The sequence below is a fragment of the Acanthopagrus latus genome, chromosome 10 (genome assembly GCF_904848185.1).
Source record: "Acanthopagrus latus isolate v.2019 chromosome 10, fAcaLat1.1, whole genome shotgun sequence".
In the NCBI taxonomy this organism is placed as follows: Eukaryota; Metazoa; Chordata; class Actinopteri; order Spariformes; family Sparidae; genus Acanthopagrus; species Acanthopagrus latus.
This window is the reverse complement of record NC_051048.1, coordinates 5,854,474-5,875,202: the sequence shown is the minus strand read 5'-3', so window position 1 is coordinate 5,875,202 and position 20,729 is coordinate 5,854,474. Positions and strand designations below refer to the sequence as shown.

The following is a 20,729-nucleotide window of genomic DNA, read 5'->3' as shown; positions in this document are numbered from 1 at the left end:
TCAGAGCCATGATGGCAAGAAGAAGTACAGACACAGCCAGCATCTTCATGGTAAAGTTTGGGTAGTTATTAACAATGATGAACTTGATAAAGAGAGAGAAGAGGACGTGTTAATAAGACTCATATAGGGAGAAACTCTAAGTTACTGTCAATCCATTAAAGAAAGGCAAAAGAAAAACAAGAGCTAACCTGTTGGTGAATTATCTTCTCTTCGTCCTTCTGGGTGTCGCTCTGAGGTGTTGAACAGGAAAAAGTCTTGCTCTTTTATACATTTGCTTAACGTGCCATTCTGGCATCACAGGACCAGGGACTGTTGACACACCCACTGACAATGAACACCCAAAATGCAAACATGACACAAGTTTCAGGCAGAATGTCCATATTTGTTTACTGATGGCGTTTGCTGAGTCTAGTGAAGCAGAGATGGATCAGATTTCAATTTCCAAATGTTTGGCTAAGCATTGCAAACATTACATTACATGACATACCACTTAAGACGGATGGCAAACTGAAAGAATATGAGGCCACCAATTTCAAGGACAGCTCTATTGATACGTGGCATAGGTTATCAAATACACCAGAACTTGACTCAAGGGACTGAAAACCTCACTAGTTAAAATATTATTTTTGATGATTGTATTACATTATTTTACATTTAAATGTGATGGTTAAAAGTTACTCTCAATGCTAATATGAAAGTGTAAATGTTAATTGTTACTGTCAATGTTAAATCTAAATGTTAAATAATTGATATATGAAGTTAAATAACAATAATAATAATAATAATAATAATAATAATAATAGTATTGAAGTGACATTAATATAATAATATTTAAAGTTAAATATGTTATTTGTTATATATAAATGTTGAATGTTACTGTGAATGTTCAATGTAACTCTAAATGTTAGATATTCAATCTCAATGTTAAATGAAAATACAAATGTTAAAAATCTAGATGTTGAATGTTAAATGTTAGTCACAATATTAATATTAAATCTAAATATTAAATGTTATATAGATTTTAAATCTCAGTGTTAAACGTTAGAAGAAATGTTAATTCTAAATAGTAATTGTTACTCTCTGTATTAAATCTTACATTTGAATGTTAAATTTAAATTAATATTAATGCTAAATATTAAACAGAAATTTTGCATCTATATGCTGAATGTATGTATAGCGTCATTGTTCCTTGGCATATGTTATAGAAATCATCAGAGCTCATGACTCAAGGGACAGAAAACCTCTCTTGTAAAAGATTTTTTTTCTCATTTACTGTTTTGATGATGGGGATGAAGAGCTCTGTCTAAAACACAAGTTCAAATTCTAATTCACATCATTTTAACAATCAACTTTTGAATTGTCTAATTTTCTGTAAACAAAGGGTTGTCCTTAAACAAATGTCACGAGGTTGAGGGAAGTAGGAGGTGGACCCAAATGCAGCTACTCAGACAGGAGGCAGGGTCGGGGAGAAACAAAAAGCAAGCTTTATTTTCAAAGCTGAATGATACAAAAAAAAAAAAAACAAGGAAGCCAGGTACAAAAACAGACAAAAGGGGACAAAAGCAAAGTAGCAACCAAGGCTAAAACAGCTAAACAAGGTGCAAACAAAAAGCAAAGTTCAAATAAAAAATGCAAGACTCAAAATCCAAAAAACACATACCACTGGGAGGCTGGAGACATACTGTACAAGGAAACACTAGGAACTTGAGGAGGACATCACTCAAACACAAACACCAGACAGAAGCAGACGCAGACAGAAGCAAAAAATCTATACACAAGACACGGCACAAATACACAGAACAAAGACACTGAATCATCAACCATGCCAACAAATATGTTTGTATTTATTTGCAGTAATCGCTTTTTCCACATCTCTGTAATGTGAGGTTTTGTGCCACTATCTCTAAAAACAAAAAAGTTTATTTCAGAGAAGGTGAGAGAGAATAAAATCCAGGCAAAGTCAGAACACCATTAATCCCTGCCCAGTATCCCATCTTCCATAGAAAACAAGATGATCCAGGTCAAGGTTTCAGTCTCTAACATCATCTGTCTGACTGAAAGACTGGGTTGTTGTGGCAATGCTAAGTTCCTTAGAAATTTGGAGGGTTGCGCATTGTTTGCTAATAGATATCTGATACTTTTAAGAACATGATACTGAAGACACATATGTAAATGAAGGCTGTGTGTTGCGTTTTGTCCCACCCTTGTATAACACTGCACTATGTATGCTGCGTATTTCAGCCATACTTGTTCTTCTCTCTGCTTACTTTTTTTTGTCCTGGCATTTGCACAGGTAGTGGTCAGGTGTACATCTGTCAAATATGTTAAACTGGATCTGGTTGTCACTGGCGAGTAGCATGTATACTCAGCCAACCACATGATGCGATTATACAGTTGAGGTTAAATAATGATAAGCAAGTTATTTGTTTTGAGTGTATCAAATGCAGGGTTATTCAAATAAACCACACCTTGTATTTGTAAAGAGTACAGATGCATGCAAGAGTGTCCACTCAAACTATTTTAGTTCACATTTGGAATACATGTGGCACCTTCATTTATAAGGTTATAAAGTATATAGATATTTTTTGATTTACATTTCAATCTTTATTAGTTAATGAGTTCATCAGACTTTGCTTACTTTGATTGGTAACTTTGTAATACATTAGTTTGTACCTTGTAACTGTGAAACATATTGTCTGAACAGGATGAAATGTACTCTTCTTGATTCCTCATAGAAAAAATTCAATTGACAATCTCCAGGTTCAATAGACTGGTTTGTAAATGAGAAATGTTACTTAATCTTCCTCCGTGTTTGTTATGTTTGTGTTGGCAGAGTATTACTGACGTCCCTTAAGTTTCCGAGAACATAGGAGGAGTTATCATGTTTGGAATTAGATATGTCATCCGTGTTTTTAATAAGCAAATACGGTGTGTTGCGGTTGACTGACTGGGGGGGGGGGCCCGCCCCCCGCCCCCCCCCCCCCCAACACACACACACACACACACACACACACACACACACACACACACATGTAAGTTTACTTTGACTGGTTGGACCAGGTACTTTGCCAGCTATTATTTTGTATGAAATGTTTGTTGGGGCATCAAATGTAGAAAATGTGATTACCATTATACTATTTTAAAAATAATGCTCGTGTTAAATCTAAATGAGGAATTTTAATATTAAATGTAAATATTAAGTGTTACATCTCAATGTTGACTGTTAAATCCAAAAGTTAAATGTTAATATAAATGTCAAATATAAATGTTAAATGTTAATATATATAATAAATCTTAATGTTCATATTAAACATAAACATTGACTGTAAATTTAAATGTGAGTATAATTATTCAGTCTAAATGTTAAATATGAATATTGAATGTAATTTTAAATGTTAAATATAAATGTAAATCCTAAATCTTAATTTCAGATGTTAAATGTTAGTCTCAATGTTTAGTATTTTAAATGTAAATATACATGTTATATCTACATTTTGAATGTAAATCTAAATATTGAATTTAAATATTAAAGGTTAGCTTAAATGATAAGGTGCTTGGTAAAACTCAATATTTACCTAGTTTGCAAATCAACACTGATGACTGGAACACACTGATCAGTGGAAATAAAGAGATCCAGCCCAACTAGTTACTCTGACTGTCTTCCACAGTCGGTCACTTCTCTTTTTCCATGCTCTCCTCTGCCTGTTGCCTGCCAATATGTTCAGCGATTTGGCTGAAAACTCTGAAAGTGGTTGTTTGGATGTAATTGATAATTTCACAAATGCATCTACAGCAACAGCATCCACCACAGAGACACCACTGCACTCAGTTTTTTTTTTTTTCTATGACGTAGCACATGAAGGTGGGAGGGGTTTTCAATGTAAGCATGTCATGTTCCATAAAAACCCGCTTACTCTCTAGATCTAAATGGTTCATTCTCAGATAATTAATATACAAGGTATATCACGGCATTGTATATTGATTACATTTAGTGATTGAATAATACAAATTATTTCAATATGTGCTTAAGAAAGCCTTTCCCAACCAGGAAATCACTCCTACCTTGACACCCAAACACACACACACACACACACACACACACACACACACCTCATCTTAGTATTTTCTTTGTGAGGACCAGGCAAAATGTCCTCACAAGTAAAACTGTCCTCACAAGAAATGATATCTAGGGTCGGTCCACACATGTATAGAAATACAAACACGTACACATAGACACATATGCATATAATCAAACTGATCGTCTTCATCTTTTTTATATAGCAATGACAACAACAACCAGTGCTGATTTTAAAATGGTTCTGTCTTTCCATTTTAATATGAGAGCAGAAACAAATCATTTTGTAACTTTTTATTATCCGGTACCTTAAGAGTTTTCCAAAATTGTAATCATCTTAAGACTGTCCAGTGAGTTAAGGTTTATTCTCTTTAAAAATAGTACAAGAAAGTGTTTGTTTCTTCTCTTCATTAAGTAGAAAACATGTCATTGAAACAGGATTACAGTAAATTGGAGAACATCACAAAGGGGTGAAATCCGGTCTGTGACATTTAGTAGAAAATGTCAGGGAAGTTGGCCTCTGTTAGCCTCTTCGCTCACGTTCATTGTGAAACTCTGGGGTGAGACATCAGCATGTTTTAATACAGCAACAAAGGACATATAATGCACTACCATTTTAAGATGCAAGTCTGTTCATCAACAGAGATGCAAATCCTCTGCTCCTTAGAAAATCTCCCTCCCTGACTAACAGTCAAAGTTTCCCATTGGGTCGTTATATTTGTCCCTCACAGGAAACCGTACAGGAAGCAAACAGACACAAAGTGCGTTTGCTGCAAGGTGTTAGAAAAAAACAGTGATACTTTTGTTTTTGCCATTACTGGCTAAATCAAAGTGAAGTGTAACATGGAAGTGAACATTTATTCATCATCATCGTCGTCGTCGTCATCGTCATCATCATCATCATCGTCATCATCATCATCGTCGTCGTCATCTTCATCATCTTCATCATCGTCGTCATCATCATCCTCATCATCATCCTCATCGTCATCATCGTCGTCGTCGTCGTCATCATCATCATCATCTGGGTCGATCTTTCCAGACAGAACGTCCTCAATCCACTGCTCAAGCTCGTCAGCTGTGGGCATGTCATCATCGTCATCCATTTCCATCCACACGCTGTCAGCCTGCCAATGATAGGCACAAGAATGTTTACAAAATGAGAAAATTATTTCCCCAACCCAAATTGCAGTGTGAAGGTAAAAGGAGAGGAGAAACAACAATAAGTTATATTCAGTTTGGAGCGATGAAACTTATTGTAAGGCAATAACACAGCGATGGCTTGTGATCCATTATATTTTTGTATGGATTTAAGTGTGTTTGTTTATAAAGAAAAATCTGCTATTGCTGTGTTTATGGGGTAAATTAGCTATATAAATGTTGTTATTATTGTCAGTAATTATTTTATCTTTTTATCTAATTTTGACTTAAATCTTAGAAAAATCTGTATTTTTCAGTTATGGCATTTCAAAGAAAAAAAGTTTTGGCACACGTGAGCTCTCAGTCTTCCTCTTACAGGTGCTGGTCATTTTGGCTAATCTCTAAACAGATATCTGACTATGAACGCAGATCATTAGAAAAGAAAAGAATTTTAGGTTTTTGCCAAAGACCGGAGAAGTTGCTTACATCCTCAACATCAACCACACCAATCTGTGGGGAAGAGAGGTCGATGTGGAAGGTCTTCTCCCAGTATGGCACCAGCTGAAAATGAGACAGACAAAAAGCAGGACATGGTTAGTTTTATATATCCTTACACAATTATGACATTCGGCCCAGTTCTTTCTCTTAACGCTGACCTCTTTTTAATCACTTTTGCATTGTTTTCCTGTTTTTCCAGTCATCTTCTCTTGTTATTTAATCTGCTTTTCCCTATCTGCCCTGTAGATTCCCTCTGTGTTTATCTGCCATTCCCAGCTACCTGACCCCCATTCACCCAGTAGCTCCCTTGCATATAAAACAGCCTTCTCTTCCCAATCCCTTACTAGATCTCCTCATGTACTAGCTGGCCTTTGTTCACGTTTGATGCCTGCTTTGTTTGCCCTCTCTGGGAGATTAACTTTGCGTGGGACTTCTGACAAACTAAATGATTAATTGCTCTCTGAACAAAGAGATCAACTGCATAAATAATATTACACATGAATTGTGCTCACTTGCTGATAGACAGTTTGAGTAATAGGGCATTCATACCAGGGGGAAGTTATCAGGGTCGATCCAGATGATGCTGAGGTTGGGGTTATCAGTGTTCTCGCGTGCCACTTCCTTCAGGATTTCCAGGAACTCAAAACCGTCTAAGGAGGAGTTCAGAGGTGACAAAGTGACTTCATATTTGATCATATCACCACCATGACTGCAAATAAAGAGGCACTAAGGTATAAAATTACCTGGGTCATCCTCCTCAGCAAAGGCAACAATGTGCTCTCCATCAATGTCATCCTCCTGTGAACACAAAAAGGATCAGGACGTCAGATTATTTTCCGCTCTCTTGAAAGGCAAGTGTTTTTAGAGGAAAATAATTAACCGATGCCTCTTTTCAATCAATCTCTTACCCAGATCTCGTACATGCTGTGTGGCTCAAGCTTCCTCAGAGTAGGCCTGAAACAACAAAACATCAAAAATTGTCATATTCTATGAAAAACTTGAAAGAGCGAAAGAGAGTGGACTGTCCAGAGAAGGAACTTAATGGCCAAAAGGTAGTGTCATGGTTTTGTTTTTTGATTTAGTTATTGTTTCCTGTTTTATTTTGTAAGCTTCATCCTCATTTGTTATGTTGCGTTACTTCCTGCCCTTTGTCTTATTTTCACCTGTCCTCGATCGGCCTCCTGTGCAGTTAATCCATGTGATATCCTCTCATTAGTTATCGCTCCTTGGGTTTTTAAGTCCTTGTCCTCCCTTCTCTCTTTGTCAGTTCGTCTTTTCTGTTTCCCTGTGTCAGCCCTTCATTCTCTGTTCTCCCATCCCGTTTACTCCTTCTATCACTGGTTTGTACCTTATCTTTTTTCCACTTTGCATTTTTGACTATTAAGGTTTTGCATTTTGATCCCCTTTTTGTTTGTAAATGTGAAAAACAGATTTTGAAAAATTTCAGTCCTCATACCTGAAGAAATAACCAGTCAGTCCAGCAGATGGCAGCACAGCAACACTTATGGCCAACTGCCACTAAACTCAACAGATGGACCTACTGTACAGTCCCTAAAATGTTACTTAAGATGGGGAGTTTGCCTGTTTCCCTTCGCACATGACCCCACGTGGTTTAGTCTCACCTGTCATGCTCTTCAATGAAGTCAACAAGCTCGGACTCGATGTATGGCTTTCCTGGAATGGTGACGGGCTCCTCCATGAATGGCTCATAGAAATCTACCTCGTTCATCTTCAGCTTCAGCTTCTTGGCGATCTGAAATAATGTTAATAGAGAAGAGAATCAGACAGGAATCAAACATTGTAAATCGATGTCAAGCCCATTAATATGATATGCAGCTCTCTAATGAACTGATTTCAGTGTAGACACATGAAAATAGATCCACACAAGCGCTCAAACAAATGGTTTAAACCTTGGGGTTGAATGTGGCGTAGAATTTGACGAAGGGGTGGAACTCCTCTGCAGCATCGTCATACTCAATGAAGTCTGGATGGAGAAAACAAGGGGGGAAAAGCATATTAGTATGCTTCTAAACGGTAGCTTGTTTCATTAGCACTTCACTTGAGGCTCAGTCTTTAAAACATGATCAACTTACGAGGAGATTTCTCGCTCTTGAAATAACCAACCAGCTTGATGACCTCATCCATGTTGTGGAAACCCTTCAGCTCACGCTCGTTGTCGATGATCTCCACAGGGTCTTCAATCACCTGACAACAGATAAGTTCATTAACATTTAATAGATTCTAGTTTTGAGTGGACAAACATCACGATACATTACATCAGTCCTTTACAACAGTCCTAATATCTCTTGTATGTATTCTACATGCTGATATCACGTGACGTTCCTCAAGGATCTATTCTTGGCCCATTACTTTTCGACCTTGGGTCATGTTATCTGCAACTCCAATGTTTCCTTCCATGTTTATGCTGATGAAACACAAATCTGTTTGTCCATAAATTAATCAGCACTCGTCTCACTTGCCTCACAATCTAACTTGCAGCATGGATGGATGTATAATGAGACCTGGATACAACATTGGAGGTGGTGCCCCATTCTGTTCATTCCATTGAAAGCCGCTCAGTGGTGCTCAAAGCCACAAAAGCTTGACTTCCCAGGGATGGAAATACCTGAATCTTGTGCATTGTGGGGCCCCACAGAGCATGTGCACCAGAGACTTACACTGACCGAGCCAGCTAATGTACGGTTTAGCGCCCGGCTAACATGACTAGAGACTAAATGATTTAATCGTGCACTTTGTCTAGTATTTTCAAATGTTGCTAGAGCTAATGGATCAAATTAGGAAATTGAAACAAGTCATTTGGGGTTTGTGATGTTTCTCCATGTTTCTAACCCTTCTTTCACAATGTAAGCTCATGGTCATGATGATGTATTTACCATTTGCCACAACAAAGTATGGCTTCTTCCTGGCAGCTTGTCTTGCAGTCGTAAATTCCTGTTTTTTTCAGTAACTACCGTAAGCGATCAGTGGTCAGTTGCTCAGGGTTTGGCAAGAAAAAAACATACCACAGTCTAAATAAACCCACACCATCCTTCGACCATAAGTGACTTACATCATAGAGGAACTCAACCAGGGTGTCGGAGGCCAACTCTCCGTCATACTCGATGATCTCATTGTCGGCAAAGATGTAGATGCTTTCCACCTCGTCCAGACCTGATGAGAGGGAAGAATTTGAAGATCTACTTTTTAACATCCACTCCTTCTTTATACCAGGAAGATTATCACACACATTCATACAGCAATTGATTTGACAATAGTAGGTCCCAATGGTGAAACATTGATACAGCAGCAGTAAACCACAGAAATAGATTGATAGTATAAGCATTCAGAAGCTGCCTACACTCAATCGATTCAGTATAAGTACTTTTCTACTGTTAGAACTCACACTTCTATTCATTTTCATTTCCAACAGCAGTATATATTTGCACAGATATGGACACATATATCACAGAGCTATGTGATATATGTGAAGCTGCAGCATCTTGAGTCAACACTTGAGGGCAGAGTTGCTTCATTTATTCACCATACATGGACTGTATGCTTTACCACACCTTGAATCCCATGTTTATAAAGACATTTTGACATTTATTGGTCATTCAAAATCTGCAGAATTCAGAGAAAACACCAGGAGAGGCCGTGAGAAAAATTTTGGGATGTTTCTCTTTTTCTATGCCAGTGTCATTGACAATCAGGCCACAAGGTCTCTGTCGGTGACTGGCATGCTCACCCAGCTTCTTGGCAACAGCAGAGTCTTTCTTTTCATCCACCAGGCCGAATCCAATGTCCTCATCGTCGAGATCGTCCAGAACTTGGGCTGCAAGCTGGACGAGGAGAGAGGTTGGGGGAGTTGGGAAGATAAAGAGAAGATTTTGTTAACATCACATGAGGGCTGATTCTATCGCTGACTGATCTGACTTATAAACCCTTCCGTCCATGATAGACCTCCCCGTCCCACAAGCCCCAATGAAAACAAACTTTCAAGTTTCATTTACATGAGTAACCTCTTGGCATTTCAACATTAATCTCAAGGCCTTAGAAGCGAAAGCTTTGGATTGCTGCCTTGCACTTTCTAAATCTGAGTGAAACTGAAGCCAACAATTGACAGCCTTCATAGCCGGCCGCGAAAGGAGCCCGGACAGCGGGGTTTCCAGAAGAACAAGAGGGGCAGAACTTGAGCCAACTATGTCGAGTGGAAGAGACGCTGCGACAGGTGTGGTGGAAAGGAGAGGAGCTCACACTTTGCCAGAGGAAAGCGGCTGCACACATGCACATACAGTAGTACTCAGATTCAAGCGTACGTCGGCGTTTTTATCTCTCTTTCTCTCGACACGCTTTGCTAAACTGTATTTCTCACCGTTGGGTAAAAATACACTTGTTCTCCATTTGTCACTCAGTTTAGAGCTTGCAGATGATGAAAGGATGATGGGCCCTTAACATGTGGGGCTGAAAAGCGTTATGTAGCGGCCTGCAAAGCAGCGTTGCTCAATGGATTACATTCAGCAGCGGCCAAATGCCCCAAAGCACACGAGCAAGTATCTTATATGTACAGCATGATATTGTATGTGCTACGTCGCTCTTCGTGGAGTCTCTTTAAAGCCGTCTATTCTTTTAGTCGGAGAGTCCAGACACATGAGCTCATGGCTGGACCCACATCCAATTTTTCTCTAATCTGGTTAGGAACATTGGCTTATTTCCCTCGAAGCACTAAAGCGAGATAATCACCATGTATCAGCTGATGAGAATGAGTCCTATTCAGGGTAAGGCTTATTTTACTTTAAAGGGTAAGTTCACCCCAAATCTCAATTTTCTCACTGCTAGCTCTGTTTTATCATCTGGCTCAACATTTTTAAATCATAAATAGGTAATGCTAATTGCTAATAAATAGGGGGAAATGTAGAATGATTATAATACAGAAATAAATAAACACATTTAATTAAAATCTTACGTAAGCAAGTTGATACAGAAATACACATTTATGTTATTTTTTTAATAAATAAATGAATAGTTATATATATTATTTTGAATGCATTTATCTGTATATAAATTCATTTACTGGGCCATTTATTTGTGCATTTGGCGGTTTTAGTCCTTCATACTGTCATTTCAGTTCTGTCGACGGTGATGTTAGTATTTTTTGGTGATAAAAACATTTTAAAAATGAATAAATTAAATGGAAAAATAACTGGAAAAGCACATTTAGTTTAATACCAATGCAATTTTTAAGTAGACATTTATGTTCCAGACTTATACAAATTGGTTGACACCTATACATATTTCTTAAATTAATTTTTGAAACTATTTTTTGGAAAGTAAATAAATCTAAATAGTTATACAAATAATAAATAATGAATTAATAATTGTGAATTCAATGGTCAGAATATATGACTTTTGTGATCTGAGTGACGTAACATTTAACATCATCGCTGGATGCGTGGGGTGATGGGTGTGAGGATGGATGGATGAACATGATGAACAACAGTGTTAATAGATGAATTAGTTTCTCTTTCTCTTTCACAACTGAACCAGCTTGCTTTGGCAGACACAGTCAGAATGAAGACTCAGGCACAGCCCAAGCTGCTGTTGCTGGATTCTGAAAGCAGTTCAGTCTCCATCGGCCTGCGATGTCCGCCTGTTGCTTTCATCTGTTTCAAACCAAACTGCAGTCCAGGGGTGGAGAAGAACAATCAGCAGATACTGCAGCCGCAGAGGGATCTGTGTGTGTCGCAGCCCAGCTTTACATACAGAAGGCAGACCTGAACGTACCTGAAAGATAATGGCTGCTTGACTCGAGAGCAACTGCAAGAAGAGGCAACGCTTTAGGGCAAAGCATAATAGTCACAGCCTCCAGGTTTACAACAAATGGGACGAGCCTTCACAGGAGACAAAATGGGTCCAAACTTACACACTGAGATTGCACTTGGGTGATTAAAGCCCTGTTCACACAGGACAAACAGTCACACTTCACTTTAAATCCCTTTATTGAGTATTTATAAGCAATCTAACAGAGCTGTAACAATAAATCAAGTCGATGGTAACTATTAAATAACTAAATCAATAAGTTTGACAATTTCTTTCAGAGGAAAAAAGGCAAATTCTCTGATTCCAGCTTCTTAAAGGGGCATTGAGAAGTTTAAACTCAAAATTGTAATATTAACAATATTAATGAGGCAATAATACAAACTCTGCCACTTTCTAGCTTCAAACAGTGCACTGGGGACCTTATTTTCCTCTGAGAACAGCTTGTTTGTCCGTTATTGAAAAGATAAACATGTCTGAGTTTGTATGATAACCTAATTTTTGTCAAAAAACTCCAAAGCTACTAGTGCCCCTTTAACACCAACCGACCAGCTGCACTGCTGCAGACGTGGCTCTTATGGAGAAATTGAACAAGACACCTCCAAAGATACTTTCACAAAATTTAAATTCATCCTAAACACCCCCCCTCCCCGTCACCACAGGGCCATATTAGTAACACTGGGGTATTTATATGAGAGGTGAAGTTGTGGGGCGGAAAGCGAAGCAGGGACTCCCACAGCTATATAAGGGCGTGTGAGAAAGCATGTTGAGGAGCAGAAAAGAAGGCTGAGATCCGTTACATATAGAAATGGGTGTGGAAGGGGGGAGGAGGGAAGACAGGCGGGGTTGATGAATGGATGAAGACACTTGACACGCAGAGTTAACGCCTCGCAGCCAGTCGCTCGCTTAAAACGTCTCCCATTTGCTGTTTTCCTCTGTTTTTCCTCTTGATTATCTCTCGCACCCTTTGTGTCCATCTGGCTATTTTGCCTTAATTCAATCTCCTGACTCCGCTTCACCCTTTCCCTTCTGGCCACGTTGATGTCGCCCGACCCATGCAGAAGTTTGAGTGCACGCAGCCAAGTGGGAGGTCAGCGGTGTAATTGCCTGGCTCCGTCTCCCAGTGCCCAGTCAGTGTCAGCCTGTCAGGTGACACAAGATGAGGGCAGGGTGCCACGGTGAGTTGTCAGAAACGTGCTCTGGGTCTCTGCTGCACTTGGCCGTGGCACCAAATGATGAGCAAGGAGAGCATGGCTGGTTCGCAGTGCAGCAGAGGGGTCACATTTCTTGCAGAATAGCCACCCATAGGCTCTATTACTCTACACTGCTCGATGCAGGTCAGCCTGTATATTGGAAAACGATTAGATGTAGTCAGCTGGATCCACAAATGTTACTTGAAATTGATTAATCTGGCAAATGCTGTAGTCCAAAGCAACATACAAATGCAGTACAATCCAAACCACAGTAGCAATAGATGCAAGTGTAACAAGTTCCCCACCCTGGCAGCGGAAAATGACCGCCACATGTGTCATGTCAGTGCCTGCTACTTTGTATGGTCTTAGTATATTCACCTGACAAGAGTGTAAGAAGCAATAAATTTCACATTAAAAAAAGTTTCTAATGGCACCTTAAATGAGTTATACATTTCATCCCACCCAAAAACTGACAGAGTACTCCTGGCAACGGTTCAAAAAGTGACTAATTTCACTTTGCAAAAGTGTATAAAGTCAAAATTTCAACCTGAAAAAAGGTCGAACTTACAAATTCCACTCAATACAAGAGACAGTCACGAATTAAAATGCTACAAATTCCACCAGGAAAAGCATAAAAAGTAACAAAATTAAAAAGTAACACATGCCTCCTAATGGAGTAAAATAAATAAATAAATAAAGATTATTCTACCTCAATCTATGTTACAAATTCCACTTGATTGATGATTTTAAAAAGTAGCATTTTCCTTCTGCAATAGTGTAAAAAATTATAAATTCTACCAGAAAGAATCACACTGAATTACTCCTGCAACCTCAGTATTTCACGATAGTTTCTTTTTTGCATGTTCTTTTTTTTTTAAGAGGCAATGTTTTGCTTGGCACTGGTCTTTAACATGTACCACCAGGTGACAGAATTGAATTTGTTGGTGTTCGATTGGGTTGGATCAATGATTCCTTCAGGCGCCAAGATCTTCACGGGGTCACCCTCAGTCCCCTCTCAAATTTCCATTCTCCTCACATTGGCATTTTCCACTGTACAGATACTGGGTATAGTGCTACAGGAAACCAACATAGGCAAAGAAGAGTGTGGTCCTCTAGCTTCAGTACTCCTGCCTCGAAATAATATTTGGTAATAATGTTTCCAGGCTTCAATCTTGCTGTTCCCTTCTCTATCATTGGTTACACGTTTCTATGTGCTCTTCACCCTTATGATGTAAGTCGCTCAGTGAGCAGGACATAAATAAACACTCAGACTGTACCAGCTCATACACCAGCTGCAGAGTAGTAGCTTGCTTTGCTGTTAGCTTCTCTGCAGACCCAACAGTGGCAGACTCAGGATCTTTGAGGGGCGAGGGAGAAGAAATTGAAACAGACACCACATGCACAAAGTTGTAGTATATTTATAGTGAGGAGAGGGCAACTCACCACATTTTGTCCAATGAAAGGGCACCCTTGAGGGCACTTGATCATGTTTTGACCTACCATAGGGGAATCTAAGAAGGACATTCCAAAACCACTTTGTTAGGTTTAGACACAGAAACTAATTGGTTAGGTTTAGACACAAAAACATTTCAGTTATGTTTAGGCATAAGAACATTATGGTAATGTTGAGGCACAAAAATTACTTGGTTAGTTTTAGGCACAAAAAATGATTTGGTTAACCTCAGAGCTAGCAACCCTCACACGTTCTACCAAACCTAACCTTTTTCTGTACTAAAAACAAGACAGAGCTTCCCCCCCAAAGCAGAGAATGGTTTTGGGTGCAGTCCAGCCTCTCTCTGCAACATAGCTCTGGCTGTGCAAGACACTAACGCTGCTTTAACACATTGACTCATGGTCCCTGTATAAACCAGTGAGTAATAAGAAAAATCACACAATCATCATCTGTTAAATCTTTGTCATCTGGTTTGCTACACTGAACAACAGCTGAATCTGTAAAATGAGGGAACATTTAAACGTATTTCAAAGCAGCAACGTTTCCCATCATCCTGTGGGAGCAAGGGTCCTGGGATCTGTGCAAAATTAGAAGTTCAGCCAGCTTTTCCCTCCAGCCAGATAGTAAATTAATAATGGCTGCTGTAACACATCAGGACGTTCTACACCAGGCTGTTACATAACACTGCGCCGGGTAGGTCATGAAAGATTCAGATACACCAGTCAACACACTCTCTGACTCGCCACCAGCAAGTGTAACTGCACTGTTTGGAAGGAGGGGATCCAGGACTTCTGCACAGAAAGAAGACCTTCAAAGCTAATGTGCTGTTGCATTGCTGTTTTAAGAAACAATGCTCCTGAAGTCCTCTGATTCTTTTAAATGCACTATTCACACTTTTTCTTTGCACAACGTGGTCTCGTGGGAGATCTGATGAAATGCAGGGAAAGCTTTTATACACCTCAAAGGCCCACAAAGCTGATTCACTTCAACAAAGTGTGAGGGCAGAAAGTGTCTGGGACCATCTGTGAATGACTCACTCCGACAGCAGTGAGCCATATTACAGATAGGTCGCATAGCAATCTCAGCAAAGAAACTCAAGCGTGTTTTTGTGAGTTCCATAAAAGGTGTTCAGTGCAACAAAGATGTGTTATTTGACTGAAGATATTTGGATCTGATGTGGGGCGGGCAACCAACAACAAATTATATGTATACAGATACTTATCTGGTCTAGTCTGGTGTGAAAAAGGGACACTGATTGAAGCAAACGATAATTATCCAAGTTATTAATGGCACTTTTGCTGATCTGAGACATGGTAGTACAACACATGTGCTGGTAAAATGATCAACTCCAGCTTCACAAATGTTTCTTACTGTGTTTTCACATTTAATAAATCAATATAGCTATTTTATGTTACCTTCCCATAAGTTTTAGTCATGCTAACAAGTCTACATGTGCCAAAGTACCAGGCATCAAATTTTATTTTGCGATTTCAATCGTGACTAAAATAACAAATTGATGGACTTTTCCTGACCTTCCTCTCACACTACATAGGATGACATTTGTGGTTTTGACTGAAGTATCTGACCCAGACACTTCGAAGCCTGTCGCCATGATAATAGATGTCTAAGACTTTTTTGGATTGTTTCAGGGTTGTGTTTGTCGCACTGAAAGAGAGACAAAGGACTGATTTGGAGCTTGACATGGAGCTCTTCTGTGGCATTTAATTAATCTTTAACCAGCGTTGCCAGATGTACAATAGTTTTTGCATTTGTGCCATAATTTTGCCCTGCGTACGGTCTACCATCAATAATGCCAAAAATAACATAAGGTACAATAATCAAACCACTTATTTGAGTCATAATTACACTAATAGCTAAACATAAAAGCAAATAATGAGTGCAAGTTAGGGGGAAGTTTATAGCCTTGAGTCTTGATTATCTACAATAAACTCTAGTGTAAGCATCAGAGTGTCATGGCCAAGAAAGCTGGCCGCGCTTAGGTGCCTCATGTATTGTTTCATGGTTTCCTGCCTTATTTTGAAACTTCTTCTCTCCTTTCCTTTCAGGTAACTTGTGTCCTTCCCACCACCCTGATTGTCTCCACCTGTTCCCTGTTACCGTGTCTATATCTGGTCTGCATCTCCCTTTGTCTGTGCCAGTTCGTCTTTTCTTGTCTTGCGTGTCAGAGAACCAGCTCTAAGCCCTCATCAGCCAAGGATTGTCAAGCCTTTGTTTCATGCCCCTGCCTCGCCAGGTTTTGTATTTTCTTTGAGATTTTGTCCAGCCCATGCATTTGTTTGTAAGTTTTCTCCCTCTTTAGAGTGGTTTTTGTTTATTAGTTGTCGTAGTGTTTTTTTCCCTCTTTGTGAGTGATTTTCTGTTGTACTTTTCTAAATAAAGATTTGTTTATTTGTTCACTTTGTCTCCTGAGTTGTGTGTTTGGGTTCAAGTTTCTAGTTCAGTAATAACACAAAGCCCCTCCAATGGCAGTCCTAAAAAATTCTGTTCCCAACAGTCAAATGTGTAACCTTGGTCGTCCCATTGATTTTTATCAAAAGGCCAAAATTCCAATCAAATCAATGACATTCCCATGCCTCAGTAATAATTTTAGTTTAGAGCTAATTATCTACCAAACATTAGCATATTAGCATTATGTTGTGCTTTAGAGAGACTCATATCTGCCACTGATGGATTAAGCAGTCATATTGGGCGGTACTTTCCCATCAAAACAGATTTCTATATATGTTTTCTATAATGGGAAGAATGTGTGCTGTAACACAGATACAGTGTGGTCAGTTATATACAGTGATGTGAAGTGCTTATGCCCTGTGCTCTCACTGCTATCATTATTCAGGTCCATCACTTTTACAGGGTGAAAATGTAAGACTCAGAGTCACAAAATTCCCATTTAAATTTTTCATGTTGCACCTTGATCCGCTGCATCTTCCTTGACATTTTTCTCGCATGAATAAGTGATACGACGATGTTCCCTGATACAGATTATGGAGGAGGGAAGCAGGAAATAACATTGCAAGCACAAAAGAATACTGTGTTATATTCGGGGGCTAAGCGAGCACAGCAGGGTCACTTATACATGATTATGTAGAGTGATAATGTACATATTCTGCTACATGCTGCGTGTCATCTGATGCATATACAGCAGAGTGTATGGGCTGTTGTCTACAACTATATTTGTAGTTCACATTAAATTCCATTTTCAAAGAACAGCCATCTAATAAAATCTGATACATTTAAATTAAAATGGTACAATTATTCCAAACAGACTTTAAAGATATAATATGTGCATTTTCTGATTTAAATGTCTAAAAACAAGACCTTGTCATGTATTTTGTTGAGCTGTGCACTTTTCATTGGCACTGGTGGTTGTTTAACAATGATGACGACAACTTATGCAATACCACGTGACTTAAGTCTTTAGTTTTGTTCTGATTGACAGACCCCTAATGCCAGAAATTTCATAGCGTGCATTTAACACAGGAGATAGTTGTCCATGTTTCCATTTTAAACCATGAACAGGATTGTTCTCTAATATTTAACACTTGATGGCGAAGGATTTCTAACCTTAACAAATTATTCATTTTTAACCCAAATGCTTTTTAATTTGGTGGAGTAATGGTTCAGTCACACAATAAAACAAAAACATGAATATATATCCACCTTGTCACATTCAGTTTTAATTTGCTCTTTTTTACAAAAAATAAATCAACCTTTATTGCTTTAAATATAGTAAATGTTATAAATGAATACAATATGGAGTCAGTCAGCATTGGGGCTGTAGGAGCAGTGGAGATGAGAGGGAGGGTGGTGGCGGTAAATTTAGCATGACAGACGACAGCGTGCGGCTCGCTGCCATGCACCCCGGGAAGCATTTTGGACAGTTGTTGGGAGCTGCTGACAGGTTCCTCACTGAGCTGCAAAGTCTCTGGACACATGAAACTCCAACCTCAGCTATTACTGAAGGTGAACAACCAACATTAGTAGTGAATCTCTGGAAATCTTTCCAGCCCTTTTTTTGGCAAATGAACAACTTAAGCTTATTATATCAGTTTTCCAGAGTTACAGTATGGCAGCGATAGTTAACAGCAGTAGGTGAAAGTGTAAACTTCCTGGTCAGAAATCCAGCCACATGACGTCATTGAACTTTGGTCACTAGCTTAGTGCAGTCAACAGGTGCTTGATGGAGCACTATCGATAATAAAGCTGTAAAGTGTTTTTACCAAACCAGAAAGTGCAGCTGCATTCTGCAGAGGCTGATTATTCAAATTCACAACACTGTTTGTCTGCAGAGAGTGGCTTGCTTTCACTATGATTATACTCTAAAGTACATGTTTACAAAATTATGCAAAATATCTCAGTTCATGCACCTCAGAGGGGGTGAAGAGATGATTCAAAGCGCAACAGAGTTTTGCTGCAATAAATCCACTTGAGAACTGCAGTTCATTATATTCTGTTGGTACAAACAGCTCTTCTAAATAGACAAAAAAACACAAGTATCATATTGCACTGTCTCTCCTCACGTATACAGCCTCAATAACAGCAGCTCTGCCTCTAGGTTTGACGCCATTAGATAGTCGAGTTGGTTGTAGGGGTCATACACTGGATTCTTTTCTCGGGTTCACGCATTGAATGTGTCCAAGACTCAGAATTGATGTGGTTTTTTTGTTTGTTTGTTTGTTTGTTTGTTTTTGTTAATGCCCATAAATGAGGAAATAACTTACCTCTGACCCTTAGGTAAGTTACGTGAAGGAACTTAGTTATTTTACTCCAATGTATAACCAAGTAGTTTCTGTGCCTAAACCCAACCAAGTCATTTTGCTGCCTAAACATAACCAACTAGTTTTAGAGTCTAAGCCTAACCAAAACACAAGCATTCAGTATATGTCATTATATGCCGCTGTTTGTCAACAAGCTTTTTTTAAAGTCTACCAGGACAACATAGTTCAGTATTAGTAGATAGTGTAGAACTACTGAATAGAGCATTTACCACTTGTTGATCCATATTGCTACCGTGCAGCAAAACTTACCGTTTCAACAACAGCTGAAACCCTCGAAATTCAAAAAGCACAAGCTTCTATTATTAGCCCTCTTCAACCAACAGGTGGCTTTTGACGTGGAACAAACTGGACAAGCTGGAACGCTGGTCTGGCCGAAAAACAAACATCTCTACCCATCGACACTGACGGGGTGTCAACGGAGAGTAACACCAAGGACATTTTATCTAAACATAACTCATGTCAAATTTAATGTCATCACATCTGACAAATTAGGTCTTAATTTAGCAGCTCTTTCACACCGTTAATTGAGGAGTCGAGATGCAGGGGGAGGAAGGTGAGAGGGGCTCCATAGAGATGTGACTTTGCCTTCACAGGTTGACAAGCACTGACACTTAATGGAGGGAGATGTGAAGTACTGACAGCTGTGCTCCTTGAATCAGTAAAGGTCTTCTGACACGCAAGGCCACACATCATGATCCTGGATGGTCTCAAAGAACAAACTGGAGCAAATGAAGTGATTCGAAGCTTAAGTGCCTAATCTGGAGTTCATGAGGTAAAGAGGCCATGGGGACTTGGCCTGTTGGCCCAGCCCGGTCCAAGATAACTGGTGGTAATGAGATCCAATCCTGCTTATGCATTCTGGATGTAAGGTGGCAATGTCTGTCGCTTTAAAGTAGAGTAAGTTATAGTTATCCGGCTGTCTGTATAGGATGGACGGGCTCTGGAGTTAATACTGGATTATGCCACCTGACCATTACATCCCATTTCGCTACCGTTTTTACGCCTCTTAGCATAGCAGAAATAAATCCTTGGTTTTCAGAAGACATCAACCTTGCCTCTTTCAAGATGGAGACTGTCGACTCTGCCGCCTGGAATAACAACTGCTGCTATCAAATTGTATCAGCATTTATCAGCATCCTTATCATGGAACCTCAATTTCAGAAGACAAAGACAGGCTTCTCATTTCTCTTGACGATGACTGATGACTTTTGCTAGTTGTTGCAAGTTAACTCAGCTAACGATGGACCAATGAGTTGGAGTTTCAAACTGACTCATTTGAAGAAAGTTTATCAAGCATCTGCTCAGATTTTGCAAATGGGATTCAGTCAAGGTTACAAAGAACAAAGGTTTCCAATATAGACTGAGATATTTTAGACATTTTAGAGTAAAATTTCACAGGGAATAATGTGTGAGTCATAAATACTGAATAATCAACAGTTTGAGGCAGATTCCATCTATAGCCTAGCGTCTTAACCTTTGTATAGATGCAGTAAAGTCTTTACTAAAAGCAGGATAAATGCTTTTGTATAGAAAATTGGAAAATGGCACAAGCACATGTTTGAATATACAGAAAAATATAACGTCATGTTAAAAACACATTTTAATATAGGAGAGGTGTCCAAACATGTTTGACAATACACACTATTATATTCTAAGTTAGCTTCAAGAGTATATATCAAAATATTATGAACATACTTTTTTGTGAACACATTTTGATGTGTTTATTTTAAAATTCTTGAAATGAATTTTGCATTTTGGAAAAT

At 38.9% G+C, this 20,729-nt stretch overlaps 1 protein-coding gene across 2 annotated transcripts in view; it reads right to left on the bottom strand.

Annotated features, from left to right (window-relative positions):
- casq1b (calsequestrin 1b) overlaps positions 1-20,729 on the bottom strand; it is a 30,903-nt gene that overhangs the window by 3,176 nt on the left and 6,998 nt on the right. The window contains exons 2-12 of one of the 2 annotated variants that reach the window (XM_037112140.1): positions 11,492-11,524; positions 9,456-9,549; positions 8,781-8,881; positions 7,804-7,915; positions 7,621-7,694; positions 7,333-7,463; positions 6,619-6,664; positions 6,454-6,508; positions 6,260-6,360; positions 5,699-5,773; positions 4,301-5,199 (exon numbers count right to left, since the gene is read on the bottom strand). In XM_037112140.1, the coding sequence (XP_036968035.1) occupies positions 4,933-5,199; positions 5,699-5,773; positions 6,260-6,360; positions 6,454-6,508; positions 6,619-6,664; positions 7,333-7,463; positions 7,621-7,694; positions 7,804-7,915; positions 8,781-8,881; positions 9,456-9,549; positions 11,492-11,524 (1,089 nt within the window). In that variant the 3' untranslated portion in view covers positions 4,301-4,932. Of the gene's footprint in view, positions 1-4,300; positions 5,200-5,698; positions 5,774-6,259; positions 6,361-6,453; positions 6,509-6,618; positions 6,665-7,332; positions 7,464-7,620; positions 7,695-7,803; positions 7,916-8,780; positions 8,882-9,455; positions 9,550-11,491; positions 11,525-20,729 lie in introns of those variants that run through there. The other variant, XM_037112141.1, reaches the window with a different exon arrangement.